The sequence below is a fragment of the Corvus brachyrhynchos genome, unplaced genomic scaffold (assembly GCF_000691975.1).
Source record: "Corvus brachyrhynchos isolate BGI_N302 unplaced genomic scaffold, ASM69197v1 scaffold281, whole genome shotgun sequence".
Classification (NCBI taxonomy): Eukaryota; Metazoa; Chordata; class Aves; order Passeriformes; family Corvidae; genus Corvus; species Corvus brachyrhynchos.
Window position 1 is genome coordinate 675,898 of NW_008236509.1, and position 27,214 is coordinate 703,111.

The window sequence follows — 27,214 nt, forward strand, 5'->3', positions numbered from 1 at the left end:
TGGCTTTGCTGTTTTAGAATGTAGCTATGAATGACAGACCTGAGACTCAAGTTCTGCACGTTTAAGTATTTTTAAAGCAAGGTGTGTAGCAGGGGGGAAATTTAAGAAATCAGTAGAGAACACACTGTTCCATGAAAGCCTTGCTAATTGCCCCCTGAGCCTCTGTGTTAGCACAGCTCTTTTGTATTCTGGTTTTGAGAAGTTATTGTGGAAAAATTCTAACGTTTACTTGAACAAATGTTGAAATAGGATGACGTTGTGTTCTGCTCTTTTTGTCAGTGTTAAAAACAGATGTAGTGCTGAAGGTGTTCTGGGTAGCAGAGGGATATAATTGTGAACCAGACCTGACATTTTGGTGTCTTATCTTCATGTCTTTAAGACTGTAGTTGGATAAAGTGCACTTTAATGTGATTTTGCTTTTGTTGTTGTTATTACTGGCTCAAAAGCAGTTTGAGTGTGTACATGCATGCTTATATTTTATATATAAATTGATGTATGTTTGGTGGTGTGGAGATACACACACAAATATACATAATTTAGGTCTGGAAGCAAAATTGTGGTACCATCTATCTAAGTATGACCTTAAAATGTGTTTCCCTTTATATCTCCAGCTAAGTAAGTATTCAGAGCTACCCAGTATAAAATAACACATGACAGCTACTTGCTTAATTATCATTTTGCAACTACCTCTTGATTAACATACATAAAAAGGCTCAGTGATGGGTTTTGACTGATTAACTTCTTTTTGGAAAAGACACAAGAGGCATGATGTTGGAGGGTTAAATTTTGGTCTTTCAGAAAGATGAAACCAATAAAACCTGCCTTTTCCATAGCAGAAGAGGACAATCCTAAACCCTGCTCTGCACAGTGACTTTCAACAGGTGTTGGCAAGCCTGGAAAGATCAGGCAGGCAAGGATAATCTTGAATTCTCCTGTCAGAGTTCCAGTTGGGAATGAGCAAGCATGGTGTTGGTAATCCATGCTCCTGAATACCTGTAGCTTTGTAAAAATAAACATATAAACAAATGAAAGAATAAATTCCTAGAACCTGGATCTCTTCTGAAGACTGTAGAGCCCATCTCCAGAAGTATTACCTAGGGATCTCTGATACAAGCCAAACCCTAACACCTTCTCCCTAAGCATGTGGAATTAATCTTTTCTGCACGTTGTCCTCGCGTCACCAGCACAGCTTCTTTTCTCTTTGGTGCTGGTGCCTTGCCCCACGTGCTGATGTGATGAAAGAACACACAATGGGAAACCTTACAGCCTTGGGAAGCCACTGTATGTGATATCCTGGTATGAGTGATCATACCTGAGAAGATATATGTTGTCCGTAAGTATTTAAGCAAGTACTGTAGGAAGAAGGCCTAGGGTTTCTTGAAATGTTATGTTTCCTTTAATTGTCAGTGTGTCCTTATCAGCTGGTAGATGTGGTAGATGTACTGCTGTAATTTGTCAAGAAACACTGATCAAAATATATGGGAATAGCTGTCAAGCAGCAGGAGGAAGAGGGAGCTGACTGGATATTTCTGGTCATCTTCATCTCTGACCATACTCAGTTGATGACTTCTGGAATGGTATTCCTTTTTCCCCTTAAGTGCTAACATTTCCTCTTTAAAAAACAATTAACACACCTCTTCCTCGCCCCCCCAAAAGCAAACAATTATTGTTAGGGAATTTTTTTTTTACCTTTTGAGGCACCTGATGCTTGAATAAGGTTCTATAGTTTTCCAGAAAGTGAAGATGAGTTTCATTTTCCACTTGGTACTTTTGATTATTTGTCTTTTACAGTGTGAGGCAGTACTCCTGTATCTATGTAATTGCTGTGCAGCTGAAAAAGAAAGTGGTGAGGAAGCAGTTCATGACTAAGAGTGTCCAGTGAAATGTGGCCACATCCTTCAGTTCTGCTTGTGCTGTTCTGTTTTTCTGAGAGGTTTGTCAAGGAAAGTCTGTTCAGAGAACTGAGATCTCAGAAGGTGCACAATAATGGTGATGCTTATGTACACTCATAATTTTTACTGTACCCCTTTAGTAAGCTTACCCACAGATTTAAACCCCTTTCCCTTTTACTATAAGTTATCACATAAAAATGTTTGCTCCATGATACAAAACAAAGGGAAAAATATATTATAAAACATGCATTTTACCTATAGCCAAATTGCTGCAGTATAAAGTAATGTTTCAAGTCCAGATTTATGGGATTTCCCACTCCAAATGTTTATTTTGGTAATTCTGCTGTAGTTACTAGGATTGTTAGGTGATCGAATTTAAACCCACAGCCACCACTGTGGGATTCTCTGTCAGGTTGTTCAAGCAAAGTGTTCCTGAGTGCAGGCCCCATGGGAATCAAGGGAAGCAGCAGCCTTGGAGCTGCTGTGTAGCAGGGAGGTGCAGCTGGACAGCACAGGGCACGGGTGCTAGGACAAGGAGCAATGGGTTCAGACTGAAAGAGGGGGAATTTAGGTTAGAGATATGGAAGAATTTTCTCACTGTGGGGGTGGTGAGACACAGGCTCTCATCCAGAGATGCTGTGGATGCTCCATCCCTGGCAGTGTTCAAGGCCAGGCTGGATGGGCTTGGAGCAACCTGGGATAGTGGAAGGTGTCCCTGCCCATGGCAGGGGGGATGGATCTAGAGATCTTTAAGATCCCTTCCAACCCAACCCATTCTATGGTCTGGCACCGTGATGAGGTTCACTTAAGTGTGGTGTGTCTTGGTTTGTTTTTTTTTTTTCACTTGGCAGTGACCATCAGCACACTGCTGCAATGTGATAGGGAGTAATTTCTATCTTCTCTGGGCAGATTCTAGACACAGGATACTCATTTGGGCATGAAATAAAACTCTTCAGAGCTCAGCACCTTCCTTTCACTTTTGTCAAGCCTTTGGCAGGTATCTCCCTCTAGTGCTCATAAATAAAAACATGCCCAGACCAAAAAGTTGAAGGCCCACAGCAGCAAGCCTGGGGAAATCAAGAGGAGACTGGTTTGATCCATATCATTTGGTTTTTCCTTATGGCTGCATCTCCATGCACTGAAGTCTTGGTTATCTCTGCTGGAAGGAAGCTCAGTTTGTCTCCTGGCACTCTGCATGTGTTCTGTGCTTTTCCTCTGTCTGAACATGCAGTTTCTTCCTCATTTATCTGGAATGGCTGAATTCAGTTCTGCTCAAAATGGCTCTGCATTCTTATTCCAATTTTAATGTGATTTGTTATTACTCAAACAGGGCTGAGGGGCCTCCAAGGTCGGTCAAAGGACAGGTGTTCAGCCCATCTCCATCTCTGTGACTTTTCTCCTATTGTTGGCTCAGGGTTTTTCTCTTTGAGAAGCAGATGTATGGTAATTATGCATCTGTCTATATGGTAAATATATATAGCAGAATACCTAAAATTAATGTACCACAAGACTTATTGAAGAGCCCCAGGAGACAATGCTGTGAGCTGATCCTGTATGTGAAGCCAGCCTGTAAAAGACAGTGTGGCACATAACCAGCTCCAAAACAGGTTAGGACTGTTGCTTAAGGTAGCAAACAGAGTCAAAAGAACAAAGAGAGTAATAAAAGAGAAGGAATTTACATACAAATAAAAGCAGCTGGAAACAGACTCCAGTAATCCCAGTGTTCTGGTTTACCTCATCAAATTTTCTCTCCTCACCAGTCTTAGCTGAGATGAAGTGATATGGAATTGCATTCACACTTCTTTCAAGGCAGGGAGAAAGGCAAAGTGAATTCATACCTTTTTCTCTTCGATGGAGCCAAGTCTGTGGTAGCCAGGGAACAAGTGCATTTAAAAAAAGGAGTTGTAAGAACAATGAAGAATTGGAAGGAAATGAAATGGAGGCCAACCCACTGAGTAATGTCAGGGTTTATATTTTATTTTTCTTCCAGTAGCTGCTGCTTTTCTCTTGTAGCTTTTTTCCTCTTCTTTTTAACAAATTCCCTTCCCCATCTCACTTGAGCCCTGGGGTTCTCTCTGGGGTTTTACTTAGTGGTACTGGAGAGGAAAAATACCTGGGGGCATATTATATACCTCCACACACCACCCCTTCCCCCCATATTTGCACACCAGTAGCTACAGTGGCCTAGACAGATCGCTGGAGAGGGAGAATGGAGAAAATCCTGCCTCACTGTAACTACTGGTGTGCAGGTAGAACTTTCTATCACAGGTCTAGAGAATTCTGATGCTCTGCAAAAACATGCCGAGGTCAGGCTTGGGTTAATGAAAGCAATGAAACCAGCACTTAACCTCCAAATGGATTTCCATGGAGACAGCTAGACAGTAATAGTGTTTGGACTTTTTTTATTCAATAAAAGTTTGAGTTATAAATATTCTCCATTTGCTTCCTATTTACAGTTGTAAAATATTTTAGGATAGCCTACCCGTCACCTGTCATTCAGCGTCTCTATAAATGTCATGAAAACATTGTGAAATAAAAACATCTTATTTCCAGCCCACAAACCCTATTTCCACGCACTCACAAAATAAAATCAGAGACAAAAAAGAGGCGAGAAGGAACTGGGGGGATGGGGAGAGAGAGGAATACAGTACAGCAGTCGACAATGCAGTACTTGCTACACAGTAGCAAAAGAAATGGGTACAAAATTTAGTCTGCTATGATGACAAGCTTCTCAGGACATTTGTGATGGACCAGCGCTGTCCAGTGCACTTCTGAAGGACCAGTTGAAATCCAAACTCATTTTCATTGTTTTCCTGCAATTCCAGGCAGCGCTTGGATTTTCGGTTCTGGATAGGACCTCCCTTTAAAGATGGGGGGGAAAAAAAGAAAAGGAAGTGTTAGGGTTAAACATTGTGAACTTGTTACATTGCTACTGTGGGGTAATATAAATGATAGAACATTCCAGTGTCTGTCTACTGTGAAAAACGTTCCAGTTAGAGACAAGATAAGCGCTGGATTTGGAATGAAGGTTCCTTTGTCACAGGCTGGTTTAATCTCTAAAGCAGTTTGCAATAGTCTCAATTGCCTGGTTTCCATTTCAGCAAATGGGATTCCTGGAATTGAGCTGTGTTTCAAGCCATGCATCTTAACCATGAGCCAAAGCTTTCCTGGTTGCTTCAGTTCCCTAATTTTGTGGCTTTGTTGCCCTTCTGAACACTAAAGTCAAAAGAGAACTAGGATTTTGGCCAGGGGTGTGCTGTATAAAGGAAAAAATGAAAAAAATTGTTTATTCCTTGAATACTTAAATGTCTTTTATAATTGTTGTTGCTAATCCTCAGTATTGATTCTGTTCAATTCCCAGCTTAATGCTGCCTTATTAAAGCCCTGCCTTCACTTTTGAGTTGCATCAAGCTTTAAATCACTGCTACCACACAGTTAACTACAGCCCTCAATTACAATTAAATTGTCATGCATAAATCACATTTTTTCCCCCTTTAAATCTGTTTTCAGTTGGTTCTTTCCTCCTCTTGCCTGTCTAAAGAAGGCAATAAATAACTTGTACACATTAGTGTCTGGGAGGTTTCTTCGAAGATACATAGAGTAGAGGAATTGCACAGAAGTCTGAAAGTGGCTTTCTCTAAAGTATCTTGGACTTGTGTAGAGAATTACTGGCTAAATCTGCAAATCAAAGAATGTAGTCAGTAGAGATTAGTACACCTGAAGTATGGAAAGAGCAGAAGCATTTAAATTGCTTATTTGTACCATAGGAAAAAAAATAGTTGCTGTAAAAAACCCAAACCAAACACCCAACCCCATCCAAAAACCCACCACCTCATAGTTTTTTTTGAAGTCTGTGTTATACCTTGCATTATAAAGTCATAAGTGGGAAAGACTTCTGTTCTATTCACAAGGATGCTGGTATAAACCTCCTAGAAGGGCTGTGTGCTGTCTCAGAGCAGGCTGTTCCCCAGACAAGGGCAGCTTGTGCCATTCAGTACAGGTTCTGCTTCATTCAGACAGGTGGCTGGGGGTCTCCTCCCATCCCACCAGTAATGCTTAGCAAGTACTTTCTCTAAGAAGTGACTTCTAAAAGAATTTTTTGGGCCTGGCTAATGAAATAAAGAATAAGGTTTGAAAGTTCCACATTTTAAATAGCTTTGGGTAAGAGGGACCATTTCTAGAATAATCCACAAAAATTCAAAACATGAGGCTCCCTTAAAGCCTCCTGGTAGGTCTATGTGCAGCCTTGATAGAATTTCCACTGATTACTTCAGTAGACAGACAGGCTTGCAGAGGCATTTTAATACACCTCCATGATGAAATGCTGACTGAACTGTATTTCCCCCCAGCTGTATAATGGTTATTGGCATTTGTATTAATAACAGCAGTTAAATTTGGGTGTCTGGTGGGAGCCTAAACTCCAAACTACCCAAAAGCAATAAAACTGCATGACATACAAGAAACTTGAAGAAACTAGGTTGAAAAATTTATCAAAGCTTTATTATATGCTATTTGTTCTCTTATCCCAGATACTCACCCTACATCCACTCCCTCCATTCTCATCCCCTCACTCCCCTGGTTACTTTGGCCTTCTAGAGATCATTGTAGTGAGGTTGATTTTTTTTTTCTTCTCCAAGTTAATTTAATGAGCTCTGAACTAGGTTATTCACATGTAAGAGTCAGAGGAAATGGATATTTTCTCATTGTGAAAGGAAAAGTTATCTTGTTTTCTTCTAGAATAACATACCCTTTCTATTCTTGATGAAAGCTGTGGAGTGTGGTTTTTCCACTGCATGGACTCAGTGTTCCATGGCACCCAGTCAGCTCCCTGGGAATTGGGAATTACAGTTTACAGGTGTTTCTGCCTAAACCCAAAATCGAGATTAACTTCCTTGTGTTTCCAACTGATGCTGGAGGAGCTTGTGTTGCTGTTAGCTATGTAAATTAGCTCTGTATCTTTCATTTATTGGTTGCCCCTCATCCCAGTTTCAGTGTCTGAGACATCCTCAGCTCAGATCCTGCACTGGAAGCTGAGGAAGGCTGTCCCACCTTGTCTTGTTAGAAAACTAACTTGTTCGGGTCCATTGCTTCCCTGATTTCTGGGAATCAGGGGAATGACTCTCTGCATGGCACCTTTAGGCTTCTCCTGTCATTTCTAACTTACTGGCATAAGGGGAGGCACAGAATTCCTTCTCTCCATTTTTTGTGAAGCATGGCACTTGGAGCTCTGTGAGGCAGAGGGAGGCACAGCACTAAGATTTAAAGACTACCATGCAGAATTGGAATTTTTCTGCCTAATTCCCATTTGTTTCAGTGGTCAAGGGTTTCCTTCATTTGAATGGGCCCAAATGCCATGTGGATATGGGGGTAGAGGAAGGAGAATTTTCACAGTGGAGATGATGTTTTTTCCTTTATTCTAAATCTTGTAGAGCAGACCCAGGTGTTACAGTAAATGTATTCATGAGAAACACTTTAATACAGGCAGCTACACAAATAAAGTGTAAGCCACTCCTAAGGAGAAACAAAACAAGGAAGAAACAAGAAAAGCATATAAAAAAGCCCCCTTACACTCCTTCACTCTTTCTGATGTGCCCTGGTGTGAAATCTGGCTTCTGTTTAACAGAAACAAGTGAATTGGGAGATAAAAAGCCAAGGAAGCTCTTTTTGATGTGTGGAAAGTGCTCTGCATTGGCTACTGAAAACCACCCTGCTTGAGTACATTGGAGCTGCTGCATGGAATATAAAAGAGACACCCAAGTTAAGTAGTGGCTAATATGTGTGAACTGAGTGTTGTAGGGAGCCCAGATGCTTTTGGCAAAATGTGCTTTTTTTAACCACGAAAGAGAAACATGAAGGCTCAAGCCCTGTTAGGAGCTAAGTTGTTCTGTTTCTAAGAGATGTGAAGCCTGTGCAGAGCCACTGCCTCAGCCCTCACAGAGGATGCAGTGTACACAGCTTTAGTTCCTTTCAGCAAGCATATAAGTGAAAAAATTGCTCTGAAGTACAGGGAGGAAAGTTTGTATGCTACTTACTTAAAATTTCCTGTTATTTTTCTATTTAACTGCATTTTTTTTCATCCCTTCATATGCCCAATACAAGCCTGGGATAGTGGTATTGTCCTGTCAGCCCTGGGCTGCTGACAGTGCCCCTAATACAGGTTGCAAGGCCTGAACTAGTGAGCTGTGTAAGGATTAAAGCATGTGAACTGAGAAACTCCAGTGAAGTGAGCAGGCAGGACTGAGGCAGCAAAAGCTAACATTGTATTTTGCTCTTCTAACTGGCTTGGCCTCCAAATTACAGCATTCCTGAATGGTTTCTTCAGTCTGTTTTCATCATTAGAATTTGGAACCCTAAAGACAAATGCAGGCAAAGGTGTCCTTTAAGTTAATTATTTTTTGCCTTTTTTTTTTGGTAAGAATTCAGCCAAACTTGTATAAAGCTGTCATAACTGGGTTTTACTGTGTGCTTGGCAAAATGGTTTATTGTGTTCCTACACTTCAGGCTCAGTGAAAGGCGAGTTGCCCATCTGGGTTCCTTTCCCCATTCTAGGCAAGACCTCTATTTTCCAATTTAAAGGCAAAAAATTGCTAGCCTAGGATAATGTCTTTAATCATGAGACATTAAACATAATTCTGTAGGCTGAAACAAGTTTCAAGAGGAATTCTGTGCAATTGAACAGAATTAGGAATAAGATCACTGGTGGTGAGAGGCAGCTCAATGGCAGTAGGAGTCTCAAGAGGATAAATAAGCATCCAGGTGAACTATTCTGCGAAAAATAGACAGAACATATCAGCACTAACAAGTTTGACTGAAAACTGCATGGTTTTTGCAAAGCAAATGGAAGGAATTCCTGTGAGAAGCACAAGTGTTCTCAGCTCCTGCTGGTAACTCAGACACACAGAAAACTGATGGAGTGCTTCATAAGTGTACTTTTAATGTTAACACTATCTCAAGTCAACATCCTGCTACACAGAGTGGAAAGCAGTGCTTTTGGCTTCCTTTAGAGTTACTGTACTTGCTGCATTTCTACTGTGTGTAAGGGGTTTCCTTCCCAGTCTTCCCCTAAAGCAGAATTTATCCAATAATATGGCACTTAAGAACACTGTTTGATGTGCCTGCAAACCCTTGCAGTACCAAGTTGTGCAAAGTAATTAGACTGTTTTTGCTGAACTGTTCTATGGGTTTTCTTTTGGTTTATTAGGGGTGCTGGATGCACAGTTACCAAACCCGATCACTTTAAAAGACCTGATCGCTTGTAGAAATGAGGGATGTAAAATGAGCACTGGAGGTTGGCAGCATTACTGAAAATCAGTCTGGCAGCTATTTTTAAGGAGTTACTCTAAAGTGAACACTTTTCCTTACAGGTTTAAACCTGCTTTTTGCTCATCACATTAAAACTCATATTATTCTACCTAAAAGAGAAAACCATGCTCTTACCTGCTTGCCTAAACATGGATATTTCAGAGAAAGGTCTTAAAAGGTTAATAAGTATATCCAGCCTCATATCACATATACTTTATAGATCGTTGCATTCTCTAGTCTATTAATCTTCTATTTGGACCTCAATCAGTGACCTCAAATATTTACATGTTCACTCTGCCTTTGAGGCAGAAACTCTTATCTTCACTGTTGCTTTGACACATTTGAATCAAAGAATTATGGTGAGATGTATGAGACAGAGATAATCTCCACTCCAAACAGAACACTTGATATCCTCCTGCATTTCCCCAGAATACTGGGGTAAATTTTCAGTGACTGTTAGTACACCAAATTTAATCCTAAAGAAAATTACTCCATTTTTACAGGGTCTTTTTTCCTCTGTGTGATTCACTTCTGTATGGATGTTGAAGCAGTAAGAAAGTGTTCACAGGAAGAAGGGAATAATTTTTCCCATCCAGTAATTAATGTATTTTCAGTATTGCCCATTGCTTGGAAATATTGGATGATGTTATTCAGTTTAGATTTTCTGCTTTTTAGCTGCATAAAGGGTATAGATATAGATAATACAGAGGTAACTGATTAACTCCTTGAATCCAAACCAGTGTGACAAATTTTCCAACTCTTTGTCTAACAGGTATGCTGTAAATAAAGCAGGCTCCGTAACATATCTTTTGTTGTTCAAATATTTCATCAATTAATTTGAACTATTTCAATTGAAGTATTTCTCATTGAAGTATATTGTTAGCTGCTCTTACTCAAAGATGTGCTTCCTAATATATTTTATATGACTACTGTGAAAATGAGGTGCATTTAACTGCTTTTGTGTATATGAAGTATCACATACAGCAGGGTTATATATTAAAAGTGTATTGTTGTCTGTTCAGCTATTTAGATATTTATTTACAGGGTAGATAAGCAAATGAGAATTTTTACAAGATACACTTAAAATGTGAATTTGTTTCCAATACTAAACAAAACTAATTACTATATACAACGTAAACTTAAATGGTGTTATAATAGGGATCAGCCAAACCATTTCTTAAGGAAAACGCAATTATTTTTCCTCCTCCTGCACTCAGGTTCTGTTGTCAGGTAGCCACCCAAGCACTTAGATCCACTTGCTGGTACTCAGTGTGTAAATACTGTGAGGCATCCTCTGGCAGTGGGATTAGACACATCATTCAACAGTTGCACCACTTTAATGTCTACATCATGATTTTGCCTCATTCCTCTCCCAAGACATCTGAGTGAGTGCTCAGGTTTTACATGATCATAAATGCTACATTTTCATAATGTTGCAACAAATTTTTAGTAGTGCAGCTGTGACAAATCGAATGATGCAGCCTCATCTGTGTGTCCAGACCAGGTTTTAGTAACTAGTGGTCTGTGCAATCATTTTCTGTTTTGTTTACTCTAGATTGAATGGTCTGATTTGCTTACTCTCTCCAGGATGTAGAAATACACAATACCGTTAATTAAGGTATTAAAACAAAAGCAATTAAACCTGGCACAAGGAAATGCAGCTTCACACAGAGAATGTAACTGGAATAGAAAACGAATTACAGAGATACAGCATAAAAATCAGAAATGGAGTGTGGGAATTTATACCTATCACTAACATTTCTCCACATATATACAAAGTTTCATCACAGATTAATAACAGAGTGCAGTCCTGTGAATAGCAAGATTAAGAAAATAATACCTTAAAAATAATTTAATTCTTCACTAAAATACCAAGAAGCTCTTCAGGATATGATAGCTGGAAATGTGTTTTACTACAGAAAATTGGGATAAGACTAAGAAAATGGAAGTTTTGGAGTAGAATTCATTAGCCAGACTAGAAGTATTTTTCAGAAACTAAACATGAATCATTATTATATCAGCACTGGCCAGGGAATCTTCCTGACATGCTAGAAAAACATCTGCAGAAACAAGTATTGTAGGTATATGATGTGATTTTTGGAATTAATTATTGAACTCTGTTTCCAGGGAGGGGGATGTGGGTGTGGTAGGATGGAAAGCAGATTAAAAAGGGAATCCTTTATCCATACATAGTCCTGATAATTACGGCTAAATGCAGAATTCACAGCTGAATGCATTGTTTGGTTTTTATTTGGCAGCAAATCCAGATGATGATGTGTTGTGTTGTTCTTCTGAGAGCCAGGACTACCCAGCAAGTCCTGTGGAAAAGGAAAAACTGGGTTCATGAGGAGGATGGATGCATGGCTTTTCTGACCACAGCTGTCCTGAGTAACCAGTAACAGGATGGGTCACTTAGAAATAAATTGCCTTTTTGAGAACTTAATGGAGGAAGCTGCAGAGATGCATGCTGGCAAGGGATGATGTTCATATTTGTCTCCCATTTGTCTTCCTTTGCCCTAAACTGCCTGCTGTCCTGCTTGGTAGCATTCAGAAAACTGTATGTGCAGAACCCACCAAATTCAGTGCTCACTAGCTACTTAGTGGTCCAAGTTTAAATTAGAACTTAAGATGCGTTTCTAAACTCTGTAAGTTCACAACAACAACAACAACTGCTACATTTTATGCTCCCTCTACTAGGAGAAGAGTTGGATATAAGTAAATCCTGTGTAAACACCTCTGGAGTGAGACTTGACCTATAGAAAATATACAAATTAATGCTTTGTCTATTATTTTCTGCAGGGTAATTTTTCTCTAACCAAAAACCAGATTTTTAAACAATCCTTCTTATCATTGATTGTGCCAGGCAGTAGCTGCCTGTGTAGTGAAACAGTATTTTGATACAATCAGGAAAAAGACAGGAGTGCTGGAGACATTTGCTTTATTTGCATGTTTTACTAATGCATTTTGTGAAAAGCTCAGAAAAGTTACCTTTTTCTCTTTCATTCTGAGATTACATATAAATGATTTCTGCAAACAACTCAGGCTTGAGTTATCTGCCTTGATCTAGGCTTGCTTTGAGATGTTTAAAGTGTAAGACAGAGAAAGGCAACAAAGATGTTTTGAAGTGTGATGGAATATTCAGATGGTGTGGAATTACAAAATACAGTAACGAAAAAAACCCAGGACTTGGCTTAGGAGGGGAGTGAAAATTAGTGGGACCTGCCTTTAGTGTTCAAAAGTACAAATACCTGTGAAAAGCAGTGAGGAACTGGTAAACAAAACTTCTAAGGAAAAAAGTGTTAGATTAAAAATTTCCAACAACTATTGTGATTTATGAGAGTATAGGAAAACTGTTGACTTCATTGTCTCAGCCATCAATGTTCAGTGACTGACTGGATGTTTCTGATGGGCTGAATTAATTTTAAGAGTGCTGATAACTCTTTTTAGGCATGCTGAGATGATCATTCGGACAAATCAAGCCTCAATCTTCTTGAAGAGAGCACATCAGGGGTCAAGAAGGGAATCTTCCTCCTGCTCTTACAATGAACTGCTGGCTCAGAACAGAGCTAATTCCTGCGAAACAGCAAGTACTGCCCATTGCCTGGGGCAGTCTTCAAGATGAGGTAATTAATCTAGTTAATTAATTTTGTGATCTGTCATGCAGCAAATTGTGTATCCCTAGGTTTTGCCTTTGTTATCAATTACAGAAGTGTTTAAGTGGCAAAAGACCTTTTAGATCATTGAGTTCAACCATTCAACCATTATTTCCACACTGTCACGTCTATAACCAAACCAAACCAAACCATGTCCCTAAGTGCCACTTCCACGATGTCTTTTAAATACCTCCAGGAATGGTGCTCCACCACTTCCCTGGGCAGCCTATTCCTAGGCTTGACAACCCTCCAGTGAAGAAATTTTTCCTGATATCCAGTCTAAACCTGCCCTGGCACAACTTGAGGCCATTTCCTCTCATCCATCACTGGTAAAAGAGACCAACACCAATCTGGCTACAGCCTCCTTTCACACAGAGCAATAAGGCCCCCCCGAGCCTCCTTTTTTCCAGGCTAAACACCCCCATCTCCCTCAGCCTTGTGCTCCAGACTCTTCACCAGCTCTGTTGCCCTTCTCTGGACAATTCCAGCATCTCAGTGTCTTGCTGGTAGTGTGGGGTCCAAACCTATAGACAACCACATGTTGCAGCTGTAGTTCATGCCTAGGAGCACCTCACTGCCTTATTCTTTCTCTTTTTCTCCCTATGGATGAAAATATTGTTCTAACGTAGCACAGATGGAAAACTGATGATGTGAAGAATGCAACTTCACATTGTTATTTACCAGTCTTAGCATAGGTTATACCTAGCTACTCATCTTCAGCCAGATAAACAAGAAACTCCTCTCAGCACAATTAGGAAACCAGAGATTTTTATATTTTCCCCAAGACATGTTAACAGATTTCCAAAGATTTATGGGGTTTAGATGAGATTGTTTGTGAGAAACAACTCCCTTGCAAAACAAAAATACTGAATGACAATTTTATTTCTTTTGTATGTGTGTTGTATTTAATTAATCTAAGTTTTCTAATCTGAATGCTCCATATGAAGGAGGCTTAATGCATTTTAATCCAGAAACAGAACTACTTGAATTATCATTATATGCTTATGATTAAACTAGTCTCTAGAGACTAAGAAATAAATTGAGTGCCAAGTGAAGAAAATTAGGAAATGAATTTGTACCAGTATTACAACTGATCTGCATATTCCAACATGGGAATTTAGGCTGGGCTCTTTGGGACTCGGATCAAAAATGGCTTTTTCCCTACTAACCACACAAATCTGATTATAACTGATATTGGGAATGTCCTTACTGCTGCAGCACAGACATTGTGCAGTTTACTCAGACAGTAATGAAAACAGATTATTTTTTTTGTCTGGTATACTGAGCGTCATCACTTTTCGGTTCAGGACACCAGGCTTGACATCCTGATCGTTTCACTGAATAGCAAACCCTCTTTTCTTGTCAGTTTTTTTCATCCTGATTTATTTGACTTCCAAGGGAAGATTTTTCTCATCTTCTCATCTCAGACTGTAGACTGTTGTGTGGTGGCCAAATCTTGCTTACATATATACTGCTTTTGTCTCCATTGGGACTAAAGATGCAACTTTTACTGACTTGATTGGGACAGGGTTTTGTTTTCAGCTGCAAAGTTAGAAATAATAATGGCAAAACTCCTTCCATCTCTCCCACAGCTGAGGAATGCAGAACACAAGCAGCGATTGGTGCAGTAATGCAAAGGAGGAACCAAAAGCAGAGCTCAGATTTCCTGAAACTCACACATTTCATTTGGTGAGTGCTGGTTATCACTCCAGTTGTAGGAGACCTTCTGGATTTGGTCATTGTTTTGCATGCCTGACACAACAATGCCATGCAGTGCCTTGTCAGCAGCTGTCATCTGCGATTTTTGGATGCAGCCTATCCGGACAGCTGAAATTAGGAAGAATCATGTGCAACTAGAACAAATAATTTCTTTGTAAATAAATGTGGCATTTAAAATGAGATGCTAAAATATGCAAATAGGGTATCTGTTTTGAAGGAAAAACATGGGTATGTGTTAACTTTCTTCTAAATTAATTCAGCACAAGTGTCTTTGGAGCTTAAATGTAGTCCTCAGGAGAGTAAATACTGCATAATGTGATATGCTAGAAAAGATTTGAAATGCATCCACTAAAAGCTCATTCTACTGCTGTATTTCACACAAACTTTCTAGCTGGCAAGTTCTACACCCAATTTGCAAAGATTAAAACTTGCTACTAGAAAATTACTCCAAACAGAAGACTAAACTGAAACAATGAAATTTTGGTTACCACTAGCTACAGCAATAATTACCAATTAAATTTAATATCAGTTAGGAATAATTGCCAAGCAAATCTAACACAAGTTGTTAAAACACGATACTGCGTAGTAATACTGGTATCTAATTTTTTTGTGCATGTTTTTTGCATATACATTTTCATATTTAAGTTGAAGTCAAGTATTCAAAATGGAGAAAGCCTGTATGCATTCAGATTTTTGTACTTGTCAATTCCATTCTGCATAAATGGTACTAAAATGTTTATAGGCTTATAGTAAGACATGGTGAATAAAAAAGAAATATTTTAATACACCTTTTTTGAAATTAATATTGTCATATTAAAATATGACAAGAATATTAAGTTACACATGACTTAGGGACAAATTTACTAGAGTAAATGAAAATTGAAATATTAACTATTGTTTTCTCATGTCTAAGCAGAACAATGGTTCAGCTTGCTTGTCCTCCAGCTATAACACCTTGTGCAGTTACCCAGTTAGTTCAAATATTAAGTCGAGGCAAGCTGGGCCAATATTGGATCATAAAATGGGCAAAGAATACCTAAATATAGAAATGCTGCTGATGTTCTGGACCCCTACACCAACACCAGACTGGGGCCCCTGGGGCTTGTGGAAGTGCTCTTTTGTGTCTGAGGTTCAAAGCTTCACACTTGGCAACACTGGTTACTTAAAAATCAAGACAGCCTCACTAAAAATACAGGGCTTAACCTAGTCTATTGGCTCATTTAATTGAGTAATTATGTTCTGTTTTTCTTTATATTTCTCCTGCAGGATCAAAGTCTCTATCTCTTTTAACAGGATCACCATTCCTTTCTGTTCTGAGCTGCCAGGCAAACAGCACTGCCTAATTACAAAGCTCTACAGCAGTACAGCATGTCTTAAACTACAAAGACATATTGAGAGTATTTGCATCCTTTGTGGTTAGAAATACCACATAAATCCAAACTCTTGATAAATTAATGATGCTGTTTTTCCAGCCTGTGGCTCTCATAATGGAAGAATCTCATGAAGTTGATTGGGGGCCACTGTTCCCTTAGACACACACAGCTCTTCTGAGATGAATCCCTCATGTACGCTGATGCCCTTGGCTAATGGATGGGATGAAAACAGGAGTGGACATTAGAATTAGGCTGCTGTTTAATGGTGTTGGGCTCTGCTTCTGCACTCTGTGTGCTCAGCAAGGGGGCATCTGAAATTGGTGCAGAGATTCTCTGCTTGCTTCCCAGCCCACCAGTTTAATCCTGCCACGCAGCCTGCATTCCTGTACTTCTCTGGGATGTGGCGGGGGGTAACGTTGTACTGCACATCCTTTATTTTCATTACATGAAGGTGGGTAAAAGGAATTGAAAGGCCAAAGCCTGCAGGAGGAACAAGATGTAAATTCAGTAATTTTAAGGTCTAGTCTTTCTTTATACAGCTAAATGGAGTATTCTCCTTATCTATTACCTAATACCTATTTAAATAAGATCTAAATCATCATATTTATCTGTGGAATACTTGCAATAACTCAGTAATTAATTTGCTTGTCTGTCTTCCCTTTTCCTTCCAAAGCAATTCCTACTAGATATTTAGGAAATACATATTGTAACTACAGCTGTCAGCAACAAATTTTATTTACAGCATCTGGGGATGGCATAAACCACCCCCTCCAAACATTTATGAATGGGAAGACAACCTGTGGAAACCTTCAGCAGTGACTAGAATCACCATTCTCCACACCATGCACAAGCAATGTTATCAGAGGAACAGGACAGTGCTGAGAGCAGGCCCTGCCCATCCTCTCCCTCCCATGAAGGATGAGGTGAGTGTCCATCCCTATAGATGCAGACTCTTCCTACCTTTCTATAGCAATCACCCTGGGAGCTGAAATTACTTAAGTTAACTAAGTATGGAACAGCTGTAAGTGATTAATCTCAAGTTTTTAGCTCAGCCTTGTGTCTTCTCTTTTGCCTCTTTTTACACAGAGCTCTCCCCTGTTGCATTTCTCACAAAAGTAAAAAGTGAGAGTCAGGCTCATCTGGTTAATATGGCAAAGTCACATTCCTGTCCAGCTAAACAGAAACAGGAAGATAATTCAAGATAAAGAGTAATTACAGAACAACTTCCTCCTTTTGCCTCTGCTATGCCTCTGGAGGAGCCCAAACACGTGGTAAGTGAATGTTCTAACCGATCTGCTGCAACTCAGGTGAGGTGTGTAGAGACAAATTTCACTTGCAGGGCAGGCAACTGACTCTCCATCAGCAATAAACGTGAGAAATCAGACTGGAGACTGAGAGACTTCTTAAAATCACCAGAATTTGGGATTTGCCCTCCAAAAAACTTGATTGCAGCCCTGAGAATATACTGCTTCTGCAGACCATGAACAAACCTAACCATATCAGGTTGGCCACAAGCACCTGTCCAGGTGCTCTGGCCTCCATCTCCCACAGCTCATGGCCCCTTCTCTGCCACCCACCAGACCATGTACCACCATCACTGCAGCAGCCCCAGCAGCTTCACTGAGCACAGGGACAGTGACAAGTGCTGCTGAGCTGGTGCTTTGTGCCAGCCCTTGGGTCCAGGGGAGCTGCTGCTGCTGCCAGCAGTGTTTGCACCTGCTCCTCGCCAAAACCAGCTCACAGCCTGAGTTTTTGCTTTCCTCACACTTCATGATGCCAAAACAGCTTCCTTGAGATCATGTTTCAAGTAATATTTCAGTAAAATTTGTTTTACTACCATGTAATTCTTGTCTCTATCCTCTCTCCCTTGTCTAGCTTCTGATCACTTACCATTTTTTTGCTACAAGCTCTAATTTTGTTCTGATTAAATGAAAAATTGGTCAGACAGACTGAAGTAGGTGAGCTGTCAAACAACTAGAAGGCTTTCCAGCATGAAAGTATTTCCAAAACAAACATTTCCCTAAGAGAAGACTTGACAAACAGCCTGAACAATAAAATTCTTCAACACTACCCAGTTGATGGGAGCCTTTCCTGGGCTAATTTACATAATTTGACATAATTACTGTTATAAACACTTGAAGAAGCTTTGGAAGCAAGAATGCCACCAAAGCCTACATTTTATTGGGTCTCATTGCATTTGGCAGCTGTACAAAACTGTGGAGCATGGAAATGTGCTCAGATAGATCCTGATGATACAAACACATACTACAAGCTTTGAATGCTCAATGCAAGTTTCTGTACAGGACAAAGATACCAGAGGTGCTGATTCTCTCCAAGTGCCTGCCCATCAAACCACAGTTTTGTCCACAAAGTAGCAGTGGGCATCTGGCTGCCTGACTCCAGCTGTCTGCAACTGAAGAAAGCCAGGAAATTGAAAATTTTAAAACCACAGGAAAAGATAAATTAACAACAACAGCAAATCCCCAAACCAACCAAAAAGCCCCCCCCAAAAAGAAATCAAGTTTGAGATATAGGCACAAGCATATATATATGTGTATACACACACTTCTGATCTAGAAGATGTGATTTAGTAATTAAATAAATAATTCTTTAATAGATCTACAAAAGCGAGGAGTCCTCTAACTGAGGATAACCCCATCTTCTACTCCTGTCATATGGAATTAGCTCATCATTACACAGTACAAAGGAGGAGGAGGAGGAAAATGTTACCTGAAGAATATTTTAAAACAGCTGTACAGTTTTCTATCGACCAGACTGCTGTCCATGTCCCACCACAGACTACTGTGGTGCCTCTCAGATTATAGTGTTTCCTCATTCAAACTGATTTAACATAAATGTCTGTAAAGCAGGGAATATAATGATTTTTGTCCTGGTCAAGGCAATCTAGTTCAATTGGTTTATCCTGGTTTGGGTGGTCAGTCTGTTTCCTGTTCCCTTTCTGAGTCAATTCTCCACTTGCGCTGCTGTATTTTTACTTACCTATACCATCAGACATTCTCGTGGAATGGCTCAAGAATCCAGAGAAGTCAAAGCATACTTCCAGCTAAAGGAAAGTGCTACAAAAAAGCTACAACCAGCATCTACATTTTAATTATTATTTTACAAATTTCAAGACCATGTAAGCATCAATGCTTACAATCCTGATACTCACAGTAGTTCTGCTCTCTGCACAAGACGGAAAAAAAATACCTTTTAAGAGCCTTGAAAAAGTAATAAAAAAAGGAATCTTTTCAGAGAGAGAGCTTCCAAGGTAGTCACACAAACATGTTTTCACCAGACTAAATGGGAGCATTTCCAATGGAGTTCATCAGTTGATGTTGGCAAGCCTTGATTACATTCATTAACTTTCCTCTACCTTACTGAGCATACCCAGGGCTGAGTACCAGGCAGTATGTTGAGCAATAATGACATTTTAATTGTACTGGGTATTAACAAAATCCTTTTTGAACAGAAAAAATTTAATTATTTCATTTGTCTCTTAATTTATCATAAAGAAACAACCAATTAGTTTTCACTTCTCCTTGGGAGAAGTTCCGCTGTAGAAGGAAGAGAGAGTCCATATAGTCAACTTTACCAGTGCTGCACTTTCACTGAGAGACTGTCTCTGGAACATGGAATTGCAACAAACCTAATGCTGCTAAATCCCATTTTTAAAGCTTCTAATAGCTAAATTATCAAGGCCTTCTACTGCTGCCCCCCAATGAGCTCTAACATAATCAGTGTTACCAAATAGCAGCAGCATCCTGGAGCAGAAACCATTAACTGTCATCAAAACTTTGGGGTATACAGAGCAATCACTGGATAGGTGGACCATGCTAAAATGTTACCAAAATACTCTTCAGTGTTAATTATAGTTTTTAGAAATGGTACAAAAGATCAAGTGCAGAGATGGACACAGTGAGGGCCCCTCCTCATGAGAAGACTAGTGTTAAAATTTGTGAGAAGGCATAATCAAAACTTTGACCTTGAGGGGCCAATTTAGGGATGTAAGGTCTGCTGCTTGAGAGCTACCTCTCAAAGACCTGGATGTCTTTCAAGTATAAATACAAAATAAGCTAATATTGTGCTTTACTGATTAGTGTCCAGATACTGTCTGCACCAAGATTGATGCTAAACTGTATTAACAAGGTCCTAAAGTATATTGATAATGACTTGACAGAAAATATATTTGCAAACCCACGTGGATGTTACAGAAAAATTCAACGCAGGAAAAAAGTTACCTTAATGGTTAGCCTCAGCCTGTGGGCTGGAGCACACAACTAGATTTGTTGACTCAAAACTGCAGAGGAGCAGCTGTGAGACCAGGCAAACTCACACTAGCTATGACATTTCCCCCAGAAGCTAAATCATGCACTTGTTTTAGAGAATAATGTAATTTCATTTCATTGATTCACCAGCGTGCCAGTACCTGACCTGGCAAAGTTCCATTGTGTTAAACTCACCTTAGGAAAAACTTGTCTTTCTTTGAAAAACAGAATTTGACTGTCTTTAGCTTCCAACCATTGGAACCTGTTTTGTCTTCAGGATAATCTATATCCCTCTGTGGAAACACTGAGATGCCTTGAGTCACCTTGACACTTCCTCTTAGCTAAACCAGAGTGATCTCCGTAAGTGTTACGTGGTGGAGCATCTTTTCTAGCCCCAGAACTTCTGTGGCTTCTTTACAGTTCTCCCTTATGTTTCTAAATCAGTTATGAAGGGGGTCACCAGGCCTGGCCTTAGTGTCCTGTCAGCATTTCTCATCACTGTGAAACCACCTCTCACAGCCTTTCCTTGAGCCTTTCTGCATCTCTCACACTCATGTATAAAAGCATTAGCCTTTTGTAGCCTTTTGAAGAAAGAAACTGCAGAACTAGCTCATTATGAGGCTGTTATCACCAATGATCCACTCCCCCTTTTCTGAGTTGCTGCTTCTAAAAAACACAAACAAAAAGATTTCTGTTCCTTGTTCCTAAATAGGTTACTTTGCATTTGACTCCACTGAAATAACCCTTTTTTTCCCCCATAACAGTACTCTGCTTTAGAAAAAAGTTATTCATGGTGAACTCAGAAAATATAATACAAGTTTTGTACCCTACTGAGGTAGCTGACATTGGAATCAAATCTAAACACCAGCTTCCTGGCTCTGTGCAAAGAAAGCAAGGATAAATCTGGTCCTGTTCCATTAGTAAACAGATTACTCACACTTCAGACACAGAAACAGAGACTTAAAACTTTCTGAAATGTCTGCTGGGTAAGAATTACCTGAGTAAATTGCCAGTAAAGCTTCATTCTCTTGGCTTTGGCATAATTGCATTCAATGAGCCTGGGCCTGCTGTTCACATCCACCAGGCATCTGTTGTCATCATCGTCGATAGTGGGGCTCAGAACACCCACGTGGAGCTGCTGACTGCTTGTGTAATAAACATTCTGCAACAGGAAGCACAAAAAAGATTTGTGGCCTCTGCACAGAAGCAGCACTTTTACCCCAAACTAAAGGCAAAGATAAATATGCTGAATAGCAGTAGGCTGACCCCATAGTGGCTTTTAAATTATTTCCTTTCATGCAGGAAGCAACACAACATTTTAAAAGTTGGTCTAAATAAACAATTAATTGCTCATTGTTATTAACAAGTAAATGCTGATTAAGTATTTAAGAGGAAATATGCAAATACAACTGATTATTGTCTCATCATGTGCCTTTTTACTTCTGTTTTCTGTGGCTATACTGAGGGTCTTCAAAGATCAAGATACACAGCCTGGGATTGGCTTGAATATGGCCACCAGCTCTGATTAGACTATTTCATCTGAGGATAACACCTCACTGGAGAGGTAAAAAAAGAGAAGAGCAGCACAGGAGTTCAGAGCATCTCAATCTTTTATAGGACAGATGGAGAAATGAAGGTTTTCTACAAAAAAATGCTAAACCCCACACTTGAAGCAGCTACCATATACAATAAAAAGTTATTAGCAACTGGTGACAGAGAACAGAACGGCCACATTTCAGGGCATTTGTTCTCATTTTACTTTTTATGTGTCAATGCACACAGACACAAGAGACTGGGAAAAGGGACAGACACCTCCTGCTCTGTATTTCTAGCAAAGGAGTGCCCTGAAAGGCCTCAGGGATTACACCTGGGACCAAAGACATGAGTTTATTATGTTATACAAATTCTTTCTACTCTGACTACAAAGACATGTGGGAGGTTTCTCTAGAAGAAAGAAAAAAAAAAGGGAAGGAAGGTGAGCTTGCCAGATGGAGGGGATATGTCCTCTTGAAGATGAACAGGTTACATATCAGCCCAGAAAGGTAACACCGGACTATGCCAGGATTGGCTGTTTTCTAACCACAAACAGAATTTATTTTGCTAAAATCAGACCTTTTTCTTGGAAGGACCATGAGAAACATGAAATGGAAACATCATTCTTTAGGTGTTAAGTCTTTGATAACTCAATGGTAGCAGAGTCACACCAGGTAAGAGCAGAGAGAAGCACCAAATGAATGCCCCAGTCATTCACTGAAGCTATTCTATTTGCCTGTAACAAAAGGGAAGCTGGGAATTATGCTACGTGTATTTGGGATTTTTTTCTGTGCACAGAATTTCCTGGTATTTGTTGTGAATTGTTTTATATGTGAGTGTTCTTATTTGTGAAAACTCTGGTAAAATAGGAGAGAAAGCAGAACAAGCCACGTCAGAGGAGAGATTTAGGAGCTTCATGAAATAAATAGATAAACAAATAAATAAATAAATAGAAAGAATGCTGAAAGCAGTCAATGCAGGGATTGAATGCAATCAAAACAAATGGTGGTGTTTTGGGCAAGACTGTGTCCCCTGTTTACCCTCCCGTAAAACTGCCAAGGCAGATGTAAACTCACAGAGCTCATAAAAGTTAATTAAGTTACCATTAATGGTTTAGAGTAATCCAAGGTTTTGTCCCCCGTAATGAAGTTTCATTGTTTTCACTCCACAGAAATGACAACAAGCCTGAGCTGGCTGAAGTGAGGTGAGTGAAAGTTTTAAGAGGTTGAACAGAGAAAAGTTGAATAGTTCACTCATGCCCTACAGGAAGAGAGCAGGGCAATAAAAGGAGCTAGCAGAACACATTTCCAGAACGGATGGTTATGATGGATTGAAGTAAACTGTAAGAACCATGGGCACACCAACAAGATCACACTCCATCCACAACTCAGGTTATTAACATCTCTGCAAACAAAACTGATGCCTTAGAAAAGCAATAAACATTTAGAATGCACTTTCTAGACAGGCCAAGAGCAACTATTTTAGACATGTTTATGACCTGTTTTGATGGTTTTTTTTGGAGAGAGACTGAGGTAGTGATAGAGCAAGGCTGTAAGACCAAGATGATCTTTAAAGGGGCACTCTGCAGATGAAATTTTGTTGCAGCTCGTTTACCTCTTACCTGAAATTACTACTAGAAAACAGAGAGGGAAATTTTTATTTTAATTTTTAGGAAGGGATGTTTCATTTCAGCATGTTGTCACCACAGAAAACATGATACAAGAAAACAAAGGGGGGGTTGCATTTTTTTTCTTAATGATACAAACCAGTCACTGGAAACAAAAGAGCAGGCTTGGCTGCAACTCTGAGAAGTGCACTCTATAGCTCAAGGTCTGCACAAAGGAAGCAGTGTGCCTGCAAACCCTCAGGGCTGAGCTGTTTTTATTAGCTCAGACACCTCAGCCTTTCTCAGCGTGGCCTGAAGGCTGCAGGTAATCAATCATTTCACCTTCCTGGATAGAGCAAACCCAGTTCCTACTACAGCTCCTCCAGCTTTTTCTGATGTCAAAGCAGCAACGGTTCAGTCTGAGCCTCTCTCTGGGCAGAAGCAGAATGATGGCTCTGGCTGGAGGAACTACTCAATTCTGCTTGTTGGCAAAACTATACAGAAGTAGAACAATCAAATACAATTATGCTTAACAAATTTAATTAGAGGCTGCTAATTAAGAGAGCCTACCTGCTAATATAACTTCATTTTTCATTGTGGGCCAGTTATAAAAAGAGGTGAGAACTCTTGAATTCTCACCTAGTTTTGGGAAAGGCACCTTTCAGCTCGTGAAGTGGCATGTAAAAATAAGCTCAGACTAAACCAGAACATGGTAGGGTGGCAGTCTGTCCAGCAAGGCTCTTTCATGATGTCGCTTTGCTTATCCAGTAATGTGGACAATTTTTAACTGTTTATAGATCATTACAAACATTTCAGTCTCTTATACAATAAATCCATTTCTTATTTCACTTCAGAATTGAAAATGCACAACCTTGCAACTTGACTGCTATGTTTTTCTACCGAAGGAATCACATCAAAAGCACACAACCTCTAAAAATTCAATTTGAGCAGTGTGTTAGCCAACAGGGAGGTACTGGTTTGTGCTGCACTTAGCCAGAAAACTTTTCTTAAAACATACAGACAGTGCCTGGCTCCTTTCCCCCACCCTGAGAATGAAACAGCACCTGCACTGAGAGAACACAATAATAACTCTGTTGGATGAAGGAAGGAGAGCCATTTGGTAAAACAGGACTAATTACTGACACTACTGATTGCTGTTCTAGTCTGAAACCTAAAGTCATGAAACCATGGTAAAGCCTTCCTTTAAACAATTTCATATATTGAAAATATTTTAATTGCTTTCATGCTACATCTTCCTGTTTCTATTTCATTACTTACATTTTCCAAAATACTTTTTAAGTTTCTTTTTTTCATTTGGGGTTTCTTTTGTGGCTTAGGGTTTGGTTTTTCTGTTTGTTTGTTAAGGATGGTGTACAAATTGGCTGTCTGGAGCAGGCTGCAGGAGATTACCTGAGTTACATGAACTGAATTAAGTCACGGTATCCCGCAGTGGTAGGGAGGAGAAGAGAAATCCAGCAGGCAGGCATTGTGCAGCAAGATTCCTTTATTTAATTATTTTACAACTCCTTCATAGACTTTTTTCTTCATAGTCTAATTGGACAAGGATCAGCCACCCCTTGGGGTGATTGGCTAAAATCCTAAAACATCCATTGTCAAAATATTTTCCTACTGTACCATAAACAAAGCTCTGTAAGGTTGCAGGTGTTCATAGCTTATAGAACTCTGCTAATATCTTCCATGAGAGAGAAAAATATCTCACAGGACTGGAAAGAAGCAAGAGAAATTCTTGCTAGCTGCATATTTGTATCCACAGAATTACCCTCTCATAATGTACATGTTAGCTATGCACATCTATGGCTTCTTATTGAAGATATTTTAAATTGATCTTCAGGTAAAATACGGCCTTACAGATTAAAACCATGCTCATGCTTTAACATCCTCTAGCCCTATAAGAACACACAGCCTGCACTTGTGATTTAAATAAGCTGTTAAATAGATAAATGGTCACAGCAGTCCTTCTTGAGGAGGATGCTTTTAACAAGCATCAACAAGCACACAAGCTGTTTTGCAGTCCACTTCAGCACAAAATGGACAATTGAGGCACTTTTGTTTAAAACACTTGAAAAGATATGGTCGAAATGCATTTTACCAGCACATCTGTTCCACGATATTGCAAACATCACCATCAACCAACACGACAGGATAGAAATTCTGCACTAATTCAGGGCAGTGATTTGCTGAACAACCACTCCAGTACTATCCTGGAAGTCCAAAAGGCTGAACACTGAATATGAACTAGTAAGTTGTTAGGCTAATTTTGCAAATTTTACTCAGAACTTGGACTTTTCATTTGAGCTACAACAGCAAATGCCACAGCAGTGCTTGTTCAAGGGACTAGACCTTAGATAGACAAAAATTTATTTAGCTCCACTGAAGTCAAGACACTTGCTGTATGCTGATTTAGAGCGCTCAAAGTTCCTTAGCAAAACAAGCACACATTTTCACATCATCACACACATACTCCCCAAGGAGCTACTGAATTTCCACAGAAAGAATCTTGCTTGGATATTGGTACCAAAGCACCTGGTAAAAACTCCCTTAGTCTGTAACAAAATAAGCCTCCTTACATTTCATTAGTCTGTTCTAGCCCACAGCATTCTACCATCTCTTTCTTTCACTACAGCAGCATTGATGTACAACTATGTCTCCTGGGCACCTGGCAGGGAGCACTTTTGTTCAGGAAATCAGTTAGGTTTGACAAAAGGCACTTAACTTTCTCAGAAAGTGAAGCTGCAAGGATTCAGCATTAGTATCAGTGAGAAACTGTAAAAACCTGGGCAGGATTTGTGATCCACAAAGTCTCAGAGTCAATGTGTGCCCTGAGTCCTTGGCACTGCCACCTTCAAGCACTCTCCCACCAGGTGGGTGAGTGCCATTCACACAGGGACAGGCTGGCTCTGGATGCTGCCACATGCTGCCTGCTTTCCCTGCCCTCTCTGCAGGTCCAGCTGCATTCAGTGACCTCAGGAACCTTCCCCTGGAAGCTTGGGGCTCGCAGCAGATTAAAGTGATAGGAAAGAAATTCCTCAAAACAAAACTGTGTGTTACCAATCTAAAGGTCTGCAGCAAGCAAATGATTAAAGTAGCAGAAGTTTCCTACCTGGGTCTGAAACACATTGGTTGCCTTCAAAGCATGACAGAGGTGTCTGCCAACAAGGCTTCTGTTTCAGTCTCTTTTGTGTTCTCAGAGACCAGCCTCATAACCAATCTCTTCTTAACTAATCTTCCTCCAGACTGGAAAATGTGGAGGTTTTGTAAATTGTTGCCAGCATTTTTAGTATCTGCTGAGAAACCTGGCCTGCAAATAGCCTTATGTCTTTAAACTGGCATCTTCCAACTAAAGGACCAATTATTCTGTAGCTTTCTTGGATTTATTTTCCTAGAAGTGTCCTATGTAAAGCCATCTCTTCATTTCCATTTGCTCTACACAATAATCTCTGTCTATTCACATTAAGACAAGCAAACAGAGGCTGGTATCACATAATTAAAACTAATAAAATGGTTCCCCAAATCCTCATACGAGGTGAAAGTGTGAGGTCTAGTCAAGGCATACTTATTTTTGTTGAACAATTTATCTTTTTTTCTTCAGAACATTTATTTGACCTAAAAAAAGGTAGCTAAAGGATGAAAACATGGATGAGTGGTAGTTGAGAGCTGCATGGGATTCTCAAGAAATCATCATAATGACTAGGAACTATTAGAGAAAATTAGGTGTTTGAAATGTTCTCCACACTTGTGTTTCAGGTGAACTAGTTTGCTGAATGTTATTTTTTTCAATTTAATATTCTAAGCTCAACTTTTTCTAAAAATTTGCTTGACTGTCAGGAAAACTTACAACATTGCAATG

The 27,214-nt window shown here is 39.7% G+C and overlaps 1 protein-coding gene across 2 annotated transcripts in view; it reads right to left on the reverse strand.

The window, feature by feature from the left end:
* Positions 1 to 4,277: 4,277 nt before the first annotated feature.
* GALNT18 (polypeptide N-acetylgalactosaminyltransferase 18) overlaps positions 4,278 to 27,214 on the reverse strand; it is a 207,513-nt gene continuing 184,576 nt past the window's right edge. Inside the window, exons 11-12 of one of the 2 annotated variants that reach the window (XM_008644053.2) lie at positions 21,205 to 21,369; positions 4,278 to 4,753 (exon numbers count right to left, since the gene is read on the reverse strand). In XM_008644053.2, coding sequence (XP_008642275.1) covers positions 4,607 to 4,753; positions 21,205 to 21,369 — 312 coding nt within the window. In that variant the 3' untranslated portion in view covers positions 4,278 to 4,606. The remainder of the gene's footprint in view (positions 4,754 to 21,204; positions 21,370 to 27,214) is intronic. The other variant, XM_017726304.1, reaches the window with a different exon arrangement.